Source organism: Castor canadensis, chromosome 11, assembly GCF_047511655.1.
Source record: "Castor canadensis chromosome 11, mCasCan1.hap1v2, whole genome shotgun sequence".
Taxonomy (NCBI): Eukaryota; Metazoa; Chordata; class Mammalia; order Rodentia; family Castoridae; genus Castor; species Castor canadensis.
In genome coordinates this window covers 15,420,689-15,436,861 of record NC_133396.1, presented here as the reverse complement: position 1 = coordinate 15,436,861, position 16,173 = coordinate 15,420,689, and the positions used below count along the sequence as shown (strand labels likewise).

Sequence of the window (16,173 nt, the reverse complement as noted above, 5' to 3'; positions counted from 1 at the left end):
CTTTAGAAAGAAGTTTGGCAGTTTCTCAAAAAGTTAAAAATAGTGTTTCCTTTTAATTCAGCAGTATATATACAAGAGAAATCACTGTCCACACAAGCTTGAACATGATTTTACAGCACCATTATTCAAATAACCCCAAAGTAGAAACAGTCCAAATGTCCATCAGTAATCAATGGGTGACAATGGGAAATCATTTAGCAAAAAAAAGAATAAAGTACTGGATCAGGTGTGGAAGTACAGGCCTATACCAGTACTTGGGAGACTGAGGCAGGAAAGTCTTGAGTTCAAGGTCAGTTGGGCTACATAGTGACACCCTGTCTCAAAAGAAAAAGAGATGAGTACCAATACATGCTACATGGGTTACCTTGAAAACTGCTCAGTGTGAGGAAACCAAGCACAAAAGGCCACATGATTCCATTTATATGGAATGCCCATAACCCACAAATCCACAGAGATAGAAAGTAGAGTAGTGGTTGCCTTGTGCTAGGGATTTGAATGTGATAGCTAAATGGTATCTTTCTGGAATAATGAAAATGTCCTAGGGCTGGAGGAGTGGCTCAAGTGGTAGAGCACCTGCCTAGCAAGAGTGAGACCCTGAGTTCAAATCCCAAGTATAGGGCTTGGGGAGTGGCTTAAGTGGTAGAGCACCGGTCTGACAAGCATGAGGCCCTGAGTTCAAACCCCAGTACCGCGCGCACACACACACACACACACACACACACACAAAAGATATAAAACCCAAGTACTACAAAAAGAAAAATAATAATGAAAATGTCCCTCAATGGATTGTGGTGATGGTTTCATACACTAAAAAACCATTCGATGTTATGCTTTTTAAAGGTGAATGGTACAGTGTGTAACGTATATTTCAACAAAACTGTTACTTAAAAAATGTTACATAGCCGGGCATAGTGACACACACTTGTAATCCCAGCATTTAGGAAGATGAGGCAGGAGGATGATGGAATACCATGCCAGTCTGAGCTACATAACAAGACTGTCTCAAAAAAACACAACAATTTAAAAACAAAAACAAAAACACCAGCATCAGTCACTAACATCAAGAGGCAAGATCCAGCATGAAGAGAGGGCAGGACCTGTCTGGGATGTGCTCACAGCAGGGTCACCAGATTTACTACTGCAAATACCTGACAGCCAGATGCATTTGAACTTCCCATCGATGACAAGACACCTCCTTCAGCATAAGCATGTACTGCATGCCTCATGGGATCTGCTGACGGTGACCTGCTGTTTCCCTGAAATTCAAAGGCAACTGGGCATCCCATGTCTGTCCCACAGCCCTCGCTCAGGACCCCTCCGGGAGGCAGCCTGTCGCACAGAGATGCCAGCTCTCTCTGCTTCCCCATGGTTTGGTTTGGTTTTTCCTTCAAGGCAGGTGGCTGAGGGGCACCAGGACAACCAGGGCACAGAGCCAGGCTGGAGAACAGAAGGAGCCAAGACGCTGCTCTCCAGGCCAGGCGGGGACACAGCAGGTTGGGACCCTGCAGGGAGGCCCAGGGAGGAAGCAGCCAGGGTGGCAGTCAGCATCTCTCGGCCCTGCCTGCGCCATGCTGGCACCTGGAGACAAACACCCGGCCTGCCCCTCGGCAGATGGCAGATGGCTCTGTGAGATGTCCTGGTGTTGGGAGCCAAGTGGAAAAGCCCCTGTGAGTGGGGCTGCTGGGCTGTGGCTCTCTAGGTCCCATCTCTCCAGGCTGGAGAACAACGTCTCCCTACAGCGCAGCGCCCATACTGATCTTTGTGTGAGCGTGCGTATGCGCGTGCGTGCGTGTGCGCGTGTGTACGTGTGTGCGCGTGCGCGCGTGCATGTGCGTGCGCGTGTGTGCGCGTGCGTGCGTGTGGCGCTGGGATCGAACCGCATGCTAAGCAGGCCTTCTCCAGCCCTGTGAATTTTTTTAGACAGGGTCTCGTTAGGAACTTGAGACCCTCCTGCCTCAGCGTCTGGGCCTGTTGATCTTTTTGATGATTGATTCTATCCTCGGTCTCCTCCCTCCAGCTTTGTGTCATCCACAGACCTCATCAGAACGTCACCAGAGTCCTGGTTCAAGTCACTAATGAAAATATGCAGTAGGCAAAGTCTAAAAGGGCTTGCCCGGGCTGACCTCGATCAGAACTCTTTTGAAACAAATGTTCACCTAGCTACAGCCCACTGACGGTGTGCCATTTACCCACAATTCCCCAGGAGGGTACAAGGATTCCTCATGGGGCTGGCATAGATGTCTTTACTACATACCAGGAGCCGTGGCTGCTCTTGCTGCTTCCACAGCAGTAGTAAAGATGCTAATACCACACCTGCTCCAGGGGCTGCTTTTCTCGGCCCTCACCCAGTCCCTCCACCCACTGTCAGAAGAGAGCAATGGCTCCTCCTGAAGGCTCCTCCTGCCCAGCTCTCTGGGCCAAGCAGGTAGGTGCTGCCCCTGAGATGGATCTGCAGGTGATGAGGTATGGAGACAACTTTGTCCCTTTTAGTGTCTAATGGTGGTCCAGAAAATGTCCCCAGGTTTTTGTTTGTCCTTTTTTTTCTTTTTTGGATACAGTGTCTCTCTATGTAGCCTACTAGAGAGAACTTTCTAGAACTCACAGTCCTCCTATTTCAACCTGCCAAGGGCTGGGATTACAGGAGTGAACCACCATGCCCCACTTCCACATTGCCTTTCTTTAGTGAGAGAAACTGCTACAGTTTCAGGGCAGGATGAGTGACCCTAATCTGAAAATCCAACATGCAAAGAGCTCCCACATCCAAAATTTTTTTTTACACTTCATGAATTTGCATGTCATCCTTGCACAGGGACCACACTAATCTCTGTATGGTACCAATTTTAGCATATCTGCTGCCGAAGCAAGCACCAGATCCAAAAATTTTTGAGTCCTGACATGACTCAAAGTGAAGCTCACACCTGCATGACCTCATGGGATGGGTCTCAGTTAAAGTGCGGGCACACAACAAACAGCGTATTCGGGGTCCCTAAGGGAAAAAAGACCTGCCCAGATTCCTCCATGCAAGCACACTCACAAGGGTAATAGCAGGATGCGTGCTCCTCGTGGTATCTCACGTGGGGCCAAGACCTCCACGTCTCTTACGTTTGTTTGTTTGTGTGCTTACACTCTGTTTTCAACGATAGAAATTGTTGAAAATGTCCAGAAAAAAAAGTCTCAGGTACCCAAGTGGGTAACGGTGATAAGAGAAAGAGGAAGCAATGACCTTTATATGCAGCACAGGAAGCCAGGCCTTTGGGGAGAGTAGACAGCGGTGTAATGGAATGGCTTACAGAAGGGCGTGCTAGGGACTGACCACCAGCTATGATCAGAAGAATCAGAAGGACACACTGATTTTTGGTGGGTCTGAGGTTTGAACTCAGGGCTTCCCACTTGCAAAGCAAGCACTCTACTTTTGAGCCACACCTCCAGTCCATTTGCTCTGGTTACTCTGGAGATTGGGGTCTCACAAACCATTTGCCTAAGCTGGCCTCGAACCTCGATCCAATCTCAGCCTCCCAAATAGCTAGGATTACAGGTGCACCCAGTTTAGAAGGGCAAACGCTTGAAGATCTAAGCTGAGAGTGAAGAAGGGAAGTGAGCGAAAAACAGAAAAACACCACAGGGGCTGGAAAGGCAGCCCTCAATGGTGTGTAGAGGCCACATGTCAGCATCACGCAACGCGGGATGCATGATGTCTGCAGATCGGGGACCAGGAAGGTCAGGAGGAGCTGAAATTGAACAAACTATACGTATTCAGAAGGCAGGTTACAGAACTCTAAGACAGCACATGGCATTACATTTTTTTAAATTAAAAAACGTTTTTGACACTACTGGAAAGTGAACTCGGAGGCCTGACCCTGGCTAGGCAAGCACTCTCCACTCCAGCTGCACCCTCGGGCTTTGCTTGTGAATTCTTTTGAGCTAAGGCCGCCTGCTTTGTCTGGCTGGCCTTGAAGCTCCATCCACGTATGTCCATGTCCCAAGTAGCTGGGATTACAGACACGCACCACCATGCCTTGCCCTGCATTTTAAAAGATTTGTGATGAGTGTCTACTGACGCCGGATGGATGGTCTTCTTGTTCCTTGATAAAGCAGAAAGACCCTGCCTGCCGTCTACAAGGCAGTCCTGCAGGGAGGAAGGACGCGAAGCGCAGAACAACCGTGTCCCGGGTACCAACGGCGAAGGTGCGCACGAGGGGAAACTTGCTGTGGTCAGCCAAAGATGTACCTCACGTTTTAAACCTCACATTTTAAAGGAGTGAATTGTCACCAGTCCATTGCTAGGCTAACACAACGGCACGGATCACCAGGGACATCTTTCTGGTGGTTCCCATTGTGCACCAGAGGCTCCTGCTGACCGCAGGGAAGCCGGGGGACGGTCTCCTTATTCTCCACACCACTCCACACCACTCCACTCCACACCACTCCACTCCACACCACTCCACTCCACTCCACTCCACTCCACACCACTCCACTCCACTCCACTTCACACCACTCCACTCCACACCACTCCACTCCAATCCACTCCACTCCACTCCACTCCACACCACTCCACTCCACTCCACACCACTCCACTCTACACCACTCCACTCCACTCCACTCCACTCCACTCTACACCACTCCAACCACACCACTCCACACCACTCCACACCACACCACTCCACACCACTCCACTCCACTCCACTCCACACCACTCCACACCACTCAACACCACACCACTCCACTCCACTCCACTCCACACCACCCCACAACCCCACCCCACAACCCCACCCCATCCCACTCCACTCCACACCACTCCACTCCACACCTCTCCACTCCACTCCACTCCACACCACTCCACTCCAACCACACCACTCCACACCACACCACACCACTCCACTCCACTCCACTCCACACCACTCCACACCACCCCACACCACACCACTCCACTCCACTCCACACCACTCCACTCCACTCCACTCCACTCCACACCACTCCAAACCACTCCACTCCACACCACACCACTCCACACCACTCCACACCACACCACTCCAACCACACCACTCCACTCCACTCCACTCCACTCCATTCCACACCACTCCACTCCACTCCACTCCACACCACTCCACTCCACACCACTCCACTCCACACCACTCCACACCACTCCATACCACTCCACTCCACTCCACATCACACCACTCCACACCACTCCACACCACTCCACTCCACTCCACTCCACTCCACAATACTCCACTCCACTCCACTCCACTCCACTCCACACCACTCCACTCCACACCACACCACTCCACTCAACTCCACTCCTCACCACTCCACTCCTCCCATCAAATGTGAACATAGAAGGTCATGTAGCTTTAAAAAAAATGAAAAAAATGTTGAGAAGTATAGAAGAGGGTTGGGGACGGACCTAGGGGGTCCACACCGCCTGACACGTGAAAGGCCCTGGGGTCAACCTTCAGCACTGCAAAAATAAAAACTAAAAAAGCACAGCAGGAGCTCTAAACGAGCAAGCACTCTGCTTATGAGAAGCGGGTACTTGCTCTCCGTTATGCGGCACAAGTGGTAGCCCTTTGAACATCTGTCTCACTTTCAGTCATCCTGCTCTCCACATGCCCAACTTATGACAGGTTTTGTGCTTTTCTTTTTTTTTTGGAGTGAAAATTTATATGGACACTAAGAAGCAACTCTGCAAACATAATTCAGGTATCAAAAAACACGCATGCTGTGTTAAACATGTGTTTTGATGGCCGTGTTGGCTTTCTGTCCTGTGACAAAATGCCTGAAACAGTCAAAAGAGGAAAGGTTAGTTTGGTTCACAGCTTCAGAGGCTTCGGGCCGAGGCTGGCTCCATTGGCACCTCAGGCGAGGCAGAAATCACGGCAGCTGGAGCCTGTGCTGGAGGAAGCTGCTCATCTCATGGGGCCAGGGAGCAAAGACAGGGGGAGGGGCTGGGACAAAATACTGTCCCAAAGGCACACCCCAAGGATCCTCTGACTTCACCCAGGCCCCACCCCCTAAATTTCCAACACCTCCCCTAGTCCATCAAATTAAGAACCTGTCTTTGGATTAATCCATTGATGATGTCACAGCCTCATCTTCCAACCTCCTCCCAACAGTGTCACCAATGAATACTGCTGCAGCGGAAACCAAGCCTTCAACCATGATCCTCTGGGGACATTTCAGATCCAAACCATAAAAATGGCTCCTACGGGAGCATTGTTTCCAAAGTGAAATTCAATCCCCGTTTCAGTAGCTGTACAGCAGTGCTGCTCAGATGCACATTTAGGGTTCAAGTGTCTTCCTGCTGTGGAGCTGCCACCTGTTCAAAAGCCTGCTCACATGTACACGTGTCCCTGTGCCACACGTGTACATGTGTGTGCACACAGCACACATCTCTATGGTTTGCTAGACGTTATTTCATTGCACTGATCATTTTCTTCCCAGTGCAACTAAAAACATCAGTCCATAGTGCGTTATGTAGTCCAGGCTGGCCTTGAACTTGTTATGTTGCCCAGGCTGGCCTCACTCCTCCTGCCTCAGCCTCCTGAGTGCTGGGATTACAGGTGTCCAACACCACGCCTGGTTTCAGAACCTTTCTCTCTAGGTTGAGAGTCACTGTCCAACAATTAGATTTTTCATTCACTAGGTAGTTTGATAGGGAAAAGTTTATTTGATCCAATTCTGTCATTTCCCAGGTCACCTGCTTCCTGTCTCTGTACCTTAGGTCTTTGGCCATATTCCTTTTGTCCTGAAAGAGAAGCCTGTCCTGGATCTGTTCCCATAAGGAGAGCTGGAAAACGACAACTACACTCAAGCTTGAAACGAATAGAAGTCACCAATGTTTCTTTTCATTGCCTAAGACATGTCCCCAGCTGTACTGTATCTGAGATGGGAGCCACTCCACACTTCTGTATGGAAATGGGGTCCCCAAATGACTCTATTGTTATTCTGGAGTTTCCCAACTAACCAGCAGTGATCGCTGAACAGTGACGGGATGCTGAATGACACAAAGGAAAGAAAAGGTCAGTGGGATTGGGCCCATGTATCTGACCGTGCATTCCTCCTAACTTGGTCAAGTACTGTAAACAGCAGTACAAAGAAAGCACCAGCAGGGGGAATTTGTAATCACATAGTCACACCCAGCTCTTCATCGGGTCACACGCTAAGCAGAGCTCATCAGGTGGACTTAGTTTACACAGAGACGACGTGGCAGGCACTTTCTTTTTCTTTTTCCACTGTCCAAATCCCCAGCCAGCCTGAGTTGCAGGCAGCCTTCCCCTCTTTCTCTTTCAGGAGACCTCACCGAGGAGCAGAGATCAGTTAGACCAGTCATCTTAAGCAAGCTCATCCAGAGCCTCGGGTTTCCTTAGTTGGTCAAGAAAAGGAGGAAGTTCTCGAAGGGACTCGCCACCATCAGTGGGCCCAGGACGACCCCTCTTCGCTGAAGAGAATGTGGAGCCATCTGAACACACTGTTCTTCGGGGGCATTTTTCCTTTTGTCACATGTAAGTCCACTCGTCACTCTGGGCCGTGAGTCCTGTCGTGTGGAAGTGAGCTTTCTCATGTGGCTTTTTCTCTCTCAGTTCTGACAGCTGCCTGGGATTGCGAGATCATGAGCAGAAGGAATGGTGAGTTTCGCTGACTCCTCTCTGACTGAAGCCTTTCTCATGGAGATCGTGAGATGCCGGCTCTAACTGTTCCTTTGTAGCTTTCTGGGCCTTTGGATGAACAAGCAAACAGCGAGGTCTTTCCAGTTGCCTACTGTTAAACTGATTTAGCGGAGCGGGGAATTCTTTCTGAGACTCAGTGACAAAATATTAAGTTTGGGTTTTTTGATTTTTGCAGTACTGAGGTTTGAACTCAGCCTCACATTTGCTAGGCAGGTGCTCTACCACTTGAGCCATGCCAGCCTCGACTGCATTCCTCTTACCTTTGCCTTCCGTGTAGCTGGGCTCATTGGCAAGGACCACCATGCCTGACCTATTTATTGAAATAGGGTCTCACTAACTTTTTGCCCCAGTTAGCCTCTAATCACAATTCTTCTGAGTTCTGCCTCCCGAATAACTGAGATTACAAGAGTGAATCACCCTTTTAGACCTTTTCTAGCTGGACGCTGGTGACTCATCCCTGTAATCCTAACTACTCACGAGGCAGAGATCAGCAAGATTGCAGTTTGAAGCCAGGTGGGGCAAATAGTTTGCGAGACCCTATCTTGAAAAAACCCATGGAAGAAAAGGGCTGGTGGAGTGGCTCAAGGCGTAGGCCCTGAGTTCAAACCCCAGTACCACAAAAAAAAAAAAAAAGCCCTTTTCTAACGTTCATAACGTTCATATTGTTTTTCAGCTAGAATGCCCACACATAATGATCGTAAGGTAATTCAGCCCGTATGTATTGGGAGGTAGTTCTACTGTTGCCAGTTGACAGCCTGGGCGTGTGGCCTGACCACCTTAAGCTTAATTTCTTTGATGTGTGAGGTGGGAATGATAAAAGCGCCTGCCTGGGAGGGTTGTTGGTGGGATCGAATGAGACAACCCATGCATGTGCCTGACATAGTGTAAGCCACCAAATCGCTAGTTAGTATTCTTGTATAAAATTGAAAGTGCTGTTTGTTACACTTCCTCTGGTCTTGCTCCCTTTCTGCTTCCAGAAGCAACCACTAGTAATTAACTTTTTCTATTCAATATCATAGTGAGGAAAAGAAAAAAAACAAAACAAAACAACTCATTTCTTCTTGGGCACCAGCAGCTCATGCCTGTAATCCTAGCTACTTGGAGGCAGATGTAGGCAAGCTCACATCTTTAGGAAGTCAGCCCAGGCAAATAGTTCTCAAGACCCCATTTCCAAAATAACCAGAGTGAAATAGACTGGAAGTTTGGCTCAAGTGGTAGAGTGCCTGCTTTGCAAGGGTGGAGCCCTGAATTCAAACTCCAGGCCCATTAAAAAAAAAAAAAGAAGCATTCTTTTTTCCTTCCTTTCTTTCTGTTTCTGTGTGACATGGGAAATGAACCAAGGGCTTCACACACCCTAGGCCAGCCCCAAGAGATTATGAATCAATCAATTCCAATGGACTATAATATGAAATTGAATTCAAGTGAAAAAATGTAAAAAAAAAAAGTGAATAAACCCCAGACAATTGAGATAATTTGAATGCTAAGTACATATTTGATTATTTTTTTTTAATTTCAACTTTTACGTTGATAATGGTATCATTATACAGATTCTAAATGTCCCACAGCCAAAGATCTCCAAGACACCCAAGGAGCTAAGCAAAGCTGGGTGTATGGTGGTGTTTCCATGCAGGAAACATACATTATGGAGAAATGGGGACACCCAGAAGGAGAGCATTCCAGGCCTTCTTGAAGGAGTTGCACTTCGAGGAGACTTGGCAGAACTGGAGTTTGAACTCAGGACCTCACGCTGGCTAGGCAAGGCTTTACCACGCCAGCCACACTCCAGCAGGAGATTCAAAGAAAGATAGCCCAGCAGACTTTCCTCTGATAGGAAGTGGGAGTCATTTGGGGATTGTTCATTTAGCAATTCTTATCTAAAGGCAAGAAAAAGAGGGAGGGTAAAGCTGTTGTAAAGTCAAACAAAAAAATGGACACAAGTCTGCAGTAACCTGATTTTTATCTGGGAATAGGCAAAGAATAGGACTCAGTCTGGGACACACGCACAGGTCGGAGTGGCCTCTGCTTTTCTGAGGAACAAACGGAAAGCTGGGGTCCACTGGGGAAAGAGAAAACTTCCCAGAGGTGTTTTGAAAGAAAGCTCACTGGCGCTTGTGGCCCTGGGGGACAGCTGCTGAGCTGTTTGGTGACAGGCTGCAGAGGTAAAACCAGCCTTACAGTCACAGCCAGCTGTTTCCAAGTAGCTGCTAAGTAAAGTTAGTGTTCACATCATGGCAGGCTGTTTCTCTGGCTGGTCTGCGGGATGCTGGAGCAGTCCCTGCCTGACCTGAGTGTTTTGCCCTGTGGCCCATGGACTCCACGGTAGTGGGGGTGACAGGAATGACTCCATTTTGCCCATAATTTTCCCATTGATTGATAAAGCAGCCACTCATAGTGGCCATTTAGGGGAGTGTTCAGTCAGTACTCATGACAGCCTCTGTGTTTGCACATGACTGTGGAGTGGTCTTGTTTTTGTCTCAGTGCATCACAGCCACAGAGTGTGTGGTCTATGGAGTCATTTACTTTCAGTAGAGGACATTAAGATCTCACTGTGACAGGTCATTTCCTCACCAGGCCTGGTCCTGACTGTCAGTGGTACTTTTCTGTTTCTCAGTACTCTTATTTATGGAGAAAGCAACATGAAATCTGGGATTAGCTTTAGAAATGACTTTAGCTAAGTATGGTGGTACATGCTGTAATCCCAGCATTCCTGCTGAGGCAGGACAAAGCAAAAAAAAAAAAAAAAGGTCTTGGGTTTCTAGTAATGAAAACATAATGCTGCAGAATAAATCATCTTTTGCAAAGGCTTACTTGGCTCAGGGCTCTGTTCCATGAGTGAGGGTTTGCATCTGGTGACAGTCTTCTTGCTGGCGGAGTTCCAAGGCCGCTCAGACCATCACATGGCCAGAGACAGGGAGCACACTGTGTGCCTGTGGTCCCTGTTTCTCTTCCTGTAAGGCCACACTATTCAATCATGAGGGCACCCCTCCCCCACTCCCCCCAGTGACTTTATATAATCCTAATCCCTTCCCAGAGTCCCCACTGGACACCACAGTTAGCAGGAGATTCCACCTGTTCATTCCTCCCAACTGGGGTTAAATTCCAGCGTGAGATTTGGAGGAGTGAACCACAGCAATACGAGAGGCACGGGGTGACAGCATGCCATTGACCAGGAGCTGCTCTTTGTCCAAGCTGGGTGGTGGGCACATGGGTTCATGGCACTGTCTTCTATACTGCGATGTTTGAAATTTTCCAAGATTAAAACATTAAAATAACTGATGGACCAACCAAGCCATCAGATGTAATGTTCAGTCTGGGACTGGAGCTGTCATTTCCGAGTCTTCATGGAGCCTACTCAGGGTCTCCCTAGCCAGAGAGGCACCTGCCACAGGAGAGTTCTCCTGTCACCTCCCCGCTGCAGTCACTGTGAGGAGCCTCTGTGGCCCCAGCCTCTTCAGCACGCTGTCTGCTGTGCAGTCCCTCAGGAACCGAATGTCCCCTGTGACCCACAAAATGGGACTGGATGGTCACTAAGTAATTATCAAAGGCTTTAACAAGGACTTTCTGTTGTGTCATCTTCTTTTCCAGAATTCTCTGCTCCGACTTTGTCCTCAAATACCAGTACGGCCAGCATAGGTCAAAACGTGTCTCTGTTTTGTTCCAACAAGAACAAGACAGTCGAGACCATCTACTCATTGTTTTTACACAAGAAACACCTGGCAAAGAAGGAAGGCCAAGGCAAACCCGTGATTTTTAATATAAGGATCTCCAAAGCCAGTGAGTCAGGGCCCTACAAATGCAAAGCCCAAGTTTCCAACTGCTCGAAATATAGTAGTGAATTCAACTTCACACTTGCTGGTGAGTAGACTGCTTGCTCCTTTAGACACCGGCATCAGTGGGATCCTTTCCTCTTCTATGAAGGGCTCCCCGTGCCCCTTGTAAACACTCTCAGGAGCCTGGAAAGTAAGTCAGGGATTGTTAATCTTTTCTTTTATTCTACTCTTTTCTTTCTTTTTTTCTTTTGAAACAGGGTTTGGTTATGTATCCCAGGCTGGCCTCAAACTCTTAATCCACCTGCCTCAGCCTCCCAAGAATTCTTCAGAGATCACAGGTGTGTGTCAACACGCCTGGCTTGAGATCTTTATTTTATTTTATCTATCTATCTAACTACTTATTTATATTTATTTGTTTTGGTAGTACTGGGGTTTGAACTCAGGGTCTTATGCTTACTCTACCACTTGAGCAATGTCTCTAGCCCTGAGATCTTTATTCTAATAGTACCAGTTCACTCTCTCTTAAAGACTTTTGCTATTTCAGATCACAGTCTTAGATCTTCAGGCAAAACTAGACCTCAACATTTAATTTGTGAAGATCTTTTCTAGATGCTTTATTCTGCCATATGGCAAAAAAAAAAAATCACTTTTTTTTCTGAAGACTCAATAAAGAACTCCAGGAATCAGTGGTGGGGACTGGGTAGAGGGGGCTACTCTTCCCGTGCAATCAGGGATCTCATCAGCCAGCACTCCTACTGCCCAACCACATCTTATAGATACTTCTGTATTTCAAAATACTTAGTTGTACTTCAGAATACTCTGTATTTTTCTCTGCCATTTTCCTAAGCCTCTTCTAGTTCAGCATTAGTGACTGCTATCTGTGAAGGTGACCATGATAATGGACTCCTGGAAGGAGACTGAGAATGAGCGTATATATTCTCAGTACATACATTGTACCTGGAGTTTTGTAAACACAAGGTCTCTGATGTCCTGATTGGGGGATTCTCTACATTTGCTTTAGTCTCATGTGACCATTTAAATCTAAATTCAAATTACTTGAAATTACATGAAGTGAAAGGTTCAGTTTGGCAGTCTTGTTAGTCACATTTCAAGTGCTCAGTAGTCACAGGTTGGTGGCTGCCATATTGGATAAGAGACATAGAAAGTTCTGTTGGACCACATGCCGGAGGTCAATGATTCTTAGCTTTTAGGTTGTAACTGTCTTGTCTTAGTAATATAATGACCATGATGGACACTTGTCCCAGCAAAATGCTTATAAGCATTCATGTGTGTAATGTAGATACTATATTTTTGTGGAAGGGTTTTAAAGAATACTTTGAGCTCCCGGTTAGAACCAACAGTCTTCAGGTGTAAACTGAGTAGAAGTCATACTTGTAAGAGGAATATGGAGAAGGAGGACTCCTACCCCCAAGTGTGGTATTGAAATATGGTGGCTATTGTAGGGCACTAACTTAGCTGGGAATATTCTCTAGCAGTGGGCAGTAAATCGTTGAATGCATATGTTTTCTGTGAACACATTTCCTGCAATTTGGTAGAGTGAATTTCAATGTCCTATCCAAATGTTTTGGTAGATTATAAAACTATGTCATCTTCAATTAAGTCATATCAATAGGTATCTATCGAGTGCCTGATCAGTGCGAGCAACCGTGCTCCAGGGATTTCAGTGATGCCCAAGACATGGAGTATCCCCAACCCAGTAAGAGTAAAAAGGTAGTAGCAACTCAGGAGGCAGAGATCAGGAGGATCAAGGTTCTAAGCCATCCTGGGCAAATAGTTTACAAGATCCTATCTCTAAAAAACCCATCACAAAAAAGGGTTATGGAGTGACTCAAGGGGCAGGCTCTGAGTTCAAGCCCCAGTATTGCAAAAAAAAAAAAAAAAAAAAAAAACAGAGAGAGAGCTGAGGGTAGGGTAGGAACCATAAACACAGATTCTTTAATCATTCATTTGTTCATCAAATACTGAATGAGAACACAGATGTGCCAACCCTGGATAGACAAGGGCACCTTGTCTCCTTACTGTCTGGGGAGACACAAAATCTATTACCCAAACCAATCAATCACAGGCTGTGTTGGTGTTGCAAAGGAAAGGAAAGTGGCACAGTGGTGGAGAAAGGTAGGGCAAGGGGAGGGACCTACCTGGGTAAGGTAGTTAGGGAAGACCTTTCCAAGGGGACAGTCTTGAAGTAGATCCCTAAGGCTGAGTCTGTGTGCCCACGGCACATTCAGAGCTCCAGCTTGGGAGGGAGCTGGGCTGGCTCAAGGACCTATCAAGAAGCTGGTGTTGTTTAAGATCAGACAAGGGATGTGTGACCTCTGCCCCCCACCCCCGTGAAAGTGGAGACAGAGGAGCCAAAGGAGGGAACTGAGCTGTGGGAAGGGTTTAGACTGCTACTTGCAGTGGGCAGACAGAGAATATGAGGGCCTATGTATCCTTGAGCTAACGCATTTAAGCGGGGCCAGGGAGCAAGTACTAGGATTGGTTTAGAGTCTCTTGCAGTCATCCAAGGAAAAGCCATGGTGGGATGGACAGATGTGGGTCAATTCAAGAAATTCTTTAAGGAAGAGCCAATAGGACTTACTGACTGATTAGATTTGGAGTTGCAGGTGGTGAAGGTAAGAAAAGAGCAAGAATGGCCTCCAGTGTCTGCCTTTATCAGCAGATAGTGTTGTGCCATCCATGCAAGGGGGAACATGAAAGGAGAACAGCATTTTATTGATTGATTAACTAGCAGATTCACTAGAGTTCTGTTTCAAACAGATTATGTACGAGGAAACCATAAGACATCCAAGTGGACAACTGTATCATAAGAGGTAGTAAAAGTTGCAAGAGAATGGGAGCAGGTGCTAGAGGAGTCAGAGGAGGAGAGGAAAGGAAGTTCTTCTGCCTAGAGGATTTAGGAAAGGTCTTACAGGGAAAGTGGCAGATGAATAAGAACAAAGGACTCCGTGAAATTTTAAAAATAGAGCAAGTTCATTGAAGAACTGAAACTCACTGCACCTCCCTTCCCTAGATCGTCATGGCCACGGGCTGCCCTGAACCAGTCCTTCTGCCCACTGTTAGGGAAGTCTGTAATTTTCCAGACACAGTTCCATTTTGCATCATCCCATCCCACAGATGAGCCCCCACTCTGCTTCCCTTTCATCACAGGATGTCCTATCAGTGTGAGTCTCACACAATTCACCCTTATGGCCACCACCACTGGGTGCCATTTGCCAAGAGTAATGTCATAGGGATTTGTGTTTGGGAGAGATGGGGGGCAAGGAAATGGTAAATGACTTCAAAAAATTTGGGGGGAATATTTCACTGTTTCTACACCAAATAGATATTACTTTTAAAAAATCTTGGATTCTGGAGTTGGTCCCGAATCTACTTTTTACCAGCCTGTGACCTTGGGCAAGTTGTTTTTTGTAACCTGCTGAAAAGGAGTTGGTTCATCTTTGCTGCTAATGTTTTGTTTGTTTTTATTTTACTTTATTTTTTGGCTTTTCTGGGGTTTGAACTTGAGGCCTCACATTTGCTAGATAAGCACTCTTACCACTTGAGCCACTCTACCAGCTTTCATCTTTGGAATGCAAATGATACTATTGACCTTGTAGGACTATGGTGAAGGTCAAATAAGGTCATGTGATTAACATGCCTGATACAGGACAGATACTCAACAGCTGTTTTTCTTTTCCTATAATATTATTTTAATGAACTGCATAACAAAACATAGAGCTGCCAGTGTGGCATGGCAGAGCAAAGCAGACCTCTTTATTTCCTGAGATTCCCCTGAATCTGTTTAGCAGAGTTACTTCTGCTTTTGTTGGAGGAAGTAAAACATAACTGTGCAGCTGAACTCTATGAACGAAAATACAATTAGAGAAATTATATTTTTGGAATGAGAATAAAGGCAGCTCTCAACTTCATTGACAAAATCACACTCACGACCAAACACGGTGAAATCTGTGAAAGGCAAGCTCACAGTGAGTTCCTCACGCAGAGGCACGCTTACCCTCTGCCTTCTCCGCACTTGCTCTTGCAACACTGCATGGGGTTAGCCACCTTAGCCATTGGCCTTGGCCACAAGGTTGCCAGCCTGACTTCTCAGAAAGGGGGTCATCCATCTTTGGGTCCACAGCCTGGACAGAGTAAGGGCTCCACCCACATCTGTGGACTGAGTGAGTGCGAGGGTTTGGATATACTTTGCGTGTCTCCCCAAAGGTTCTGTGCCAGAAGCTCGATCCCACTGTTACAGGACTGTGAGGTGATACATCCCAATGAAAGGTGATCAGGTGACCGGCACTGCCCTCCGAAGGGATTAGCGTAGTTCTGCAGGACCAGCTTTCTATGAACTAGCATGCCTGGTCCCTCCCTGCTCTTTTTCTTTCCTCACTCATGTGCCATCTCCTTTCTGCGTTGCCACCGTGCTGTGATGTAGCCAGGTGCCTTAGCCAGGTGCCATGCTGTTTGGACGCCCAGCCACCAGAATCATGAACCAAATAGACTTCCTGTGTCTTACCCAGGCTCAGGCATTTTGCTACAGCAGCACAACAGGGGACTACGACAGAGAGTGAACCGGATCGCCACCCCTTACCATGCACCTCCATCCTTCTAGGCCTGTGCTCTGCCCCACTGCGGGGAGGCAGAGCTGGTGAGAAGGGGAACAAGGTGGAACTGGCCCTCTGCATACTGCCATGTCCAGGGGCAGACCTCTGAAGTGTCTGAGCATT

The 16,173-nt window shown here is 47.3% G+C and overlaps 1 protein-coding gene and 1 pseudogene across 4 annotated transcripts in view; one reads left to right on the top strand and one right to left on the bottom strand.

Annotated features, from left to right (window-relative positions):
• Window positions 1-2,217: 2,217 nt before the first annotated feature.
• Window positions 2,218-16,173, top strand: part of Milr1 (mast cell immunoglobulin like receptor 1) — a 29,679-nt gene continuing 15,723 nt past the window's right edge. The window contains exons 1-5 of one of the 4 annotated variants that reach the window (XM_074045446.1): window positions 2,218-2,425; window positions 6,722-7,019; window positions 7,291-7,502; window positions 7,581-7,625; window positions 11,253-11,522. In XM_074045446.1, the coding sequence (XP_073901547.1) occupies window positions 7,448-7,502; window positions 7,581-7,625; window positions 11,253-11,522 (370 nt within the window). In that variant the 5' untranslated portion in view covers window positions 2,218-2,425; window positions 6,722-7,019; window positions 7,291-7,447. Of the gene's footprint in view, window positions 2,426-6,721; window positions 7,020-7,072; window positions 7,503-7,580; window positions 7,626-11,252; window positions 11,523-16,173 lie in introns of those variants that run through there. The other 3 variants (XM_074045447.1, XM_020178315.2, XM_074045448.1) reach the window with 3 other exon arrangements.
• Window positions 2,765-2,864, bottom strand: LOC141414336 (U6 spliceosomal RNA; annotated as a pseudogene).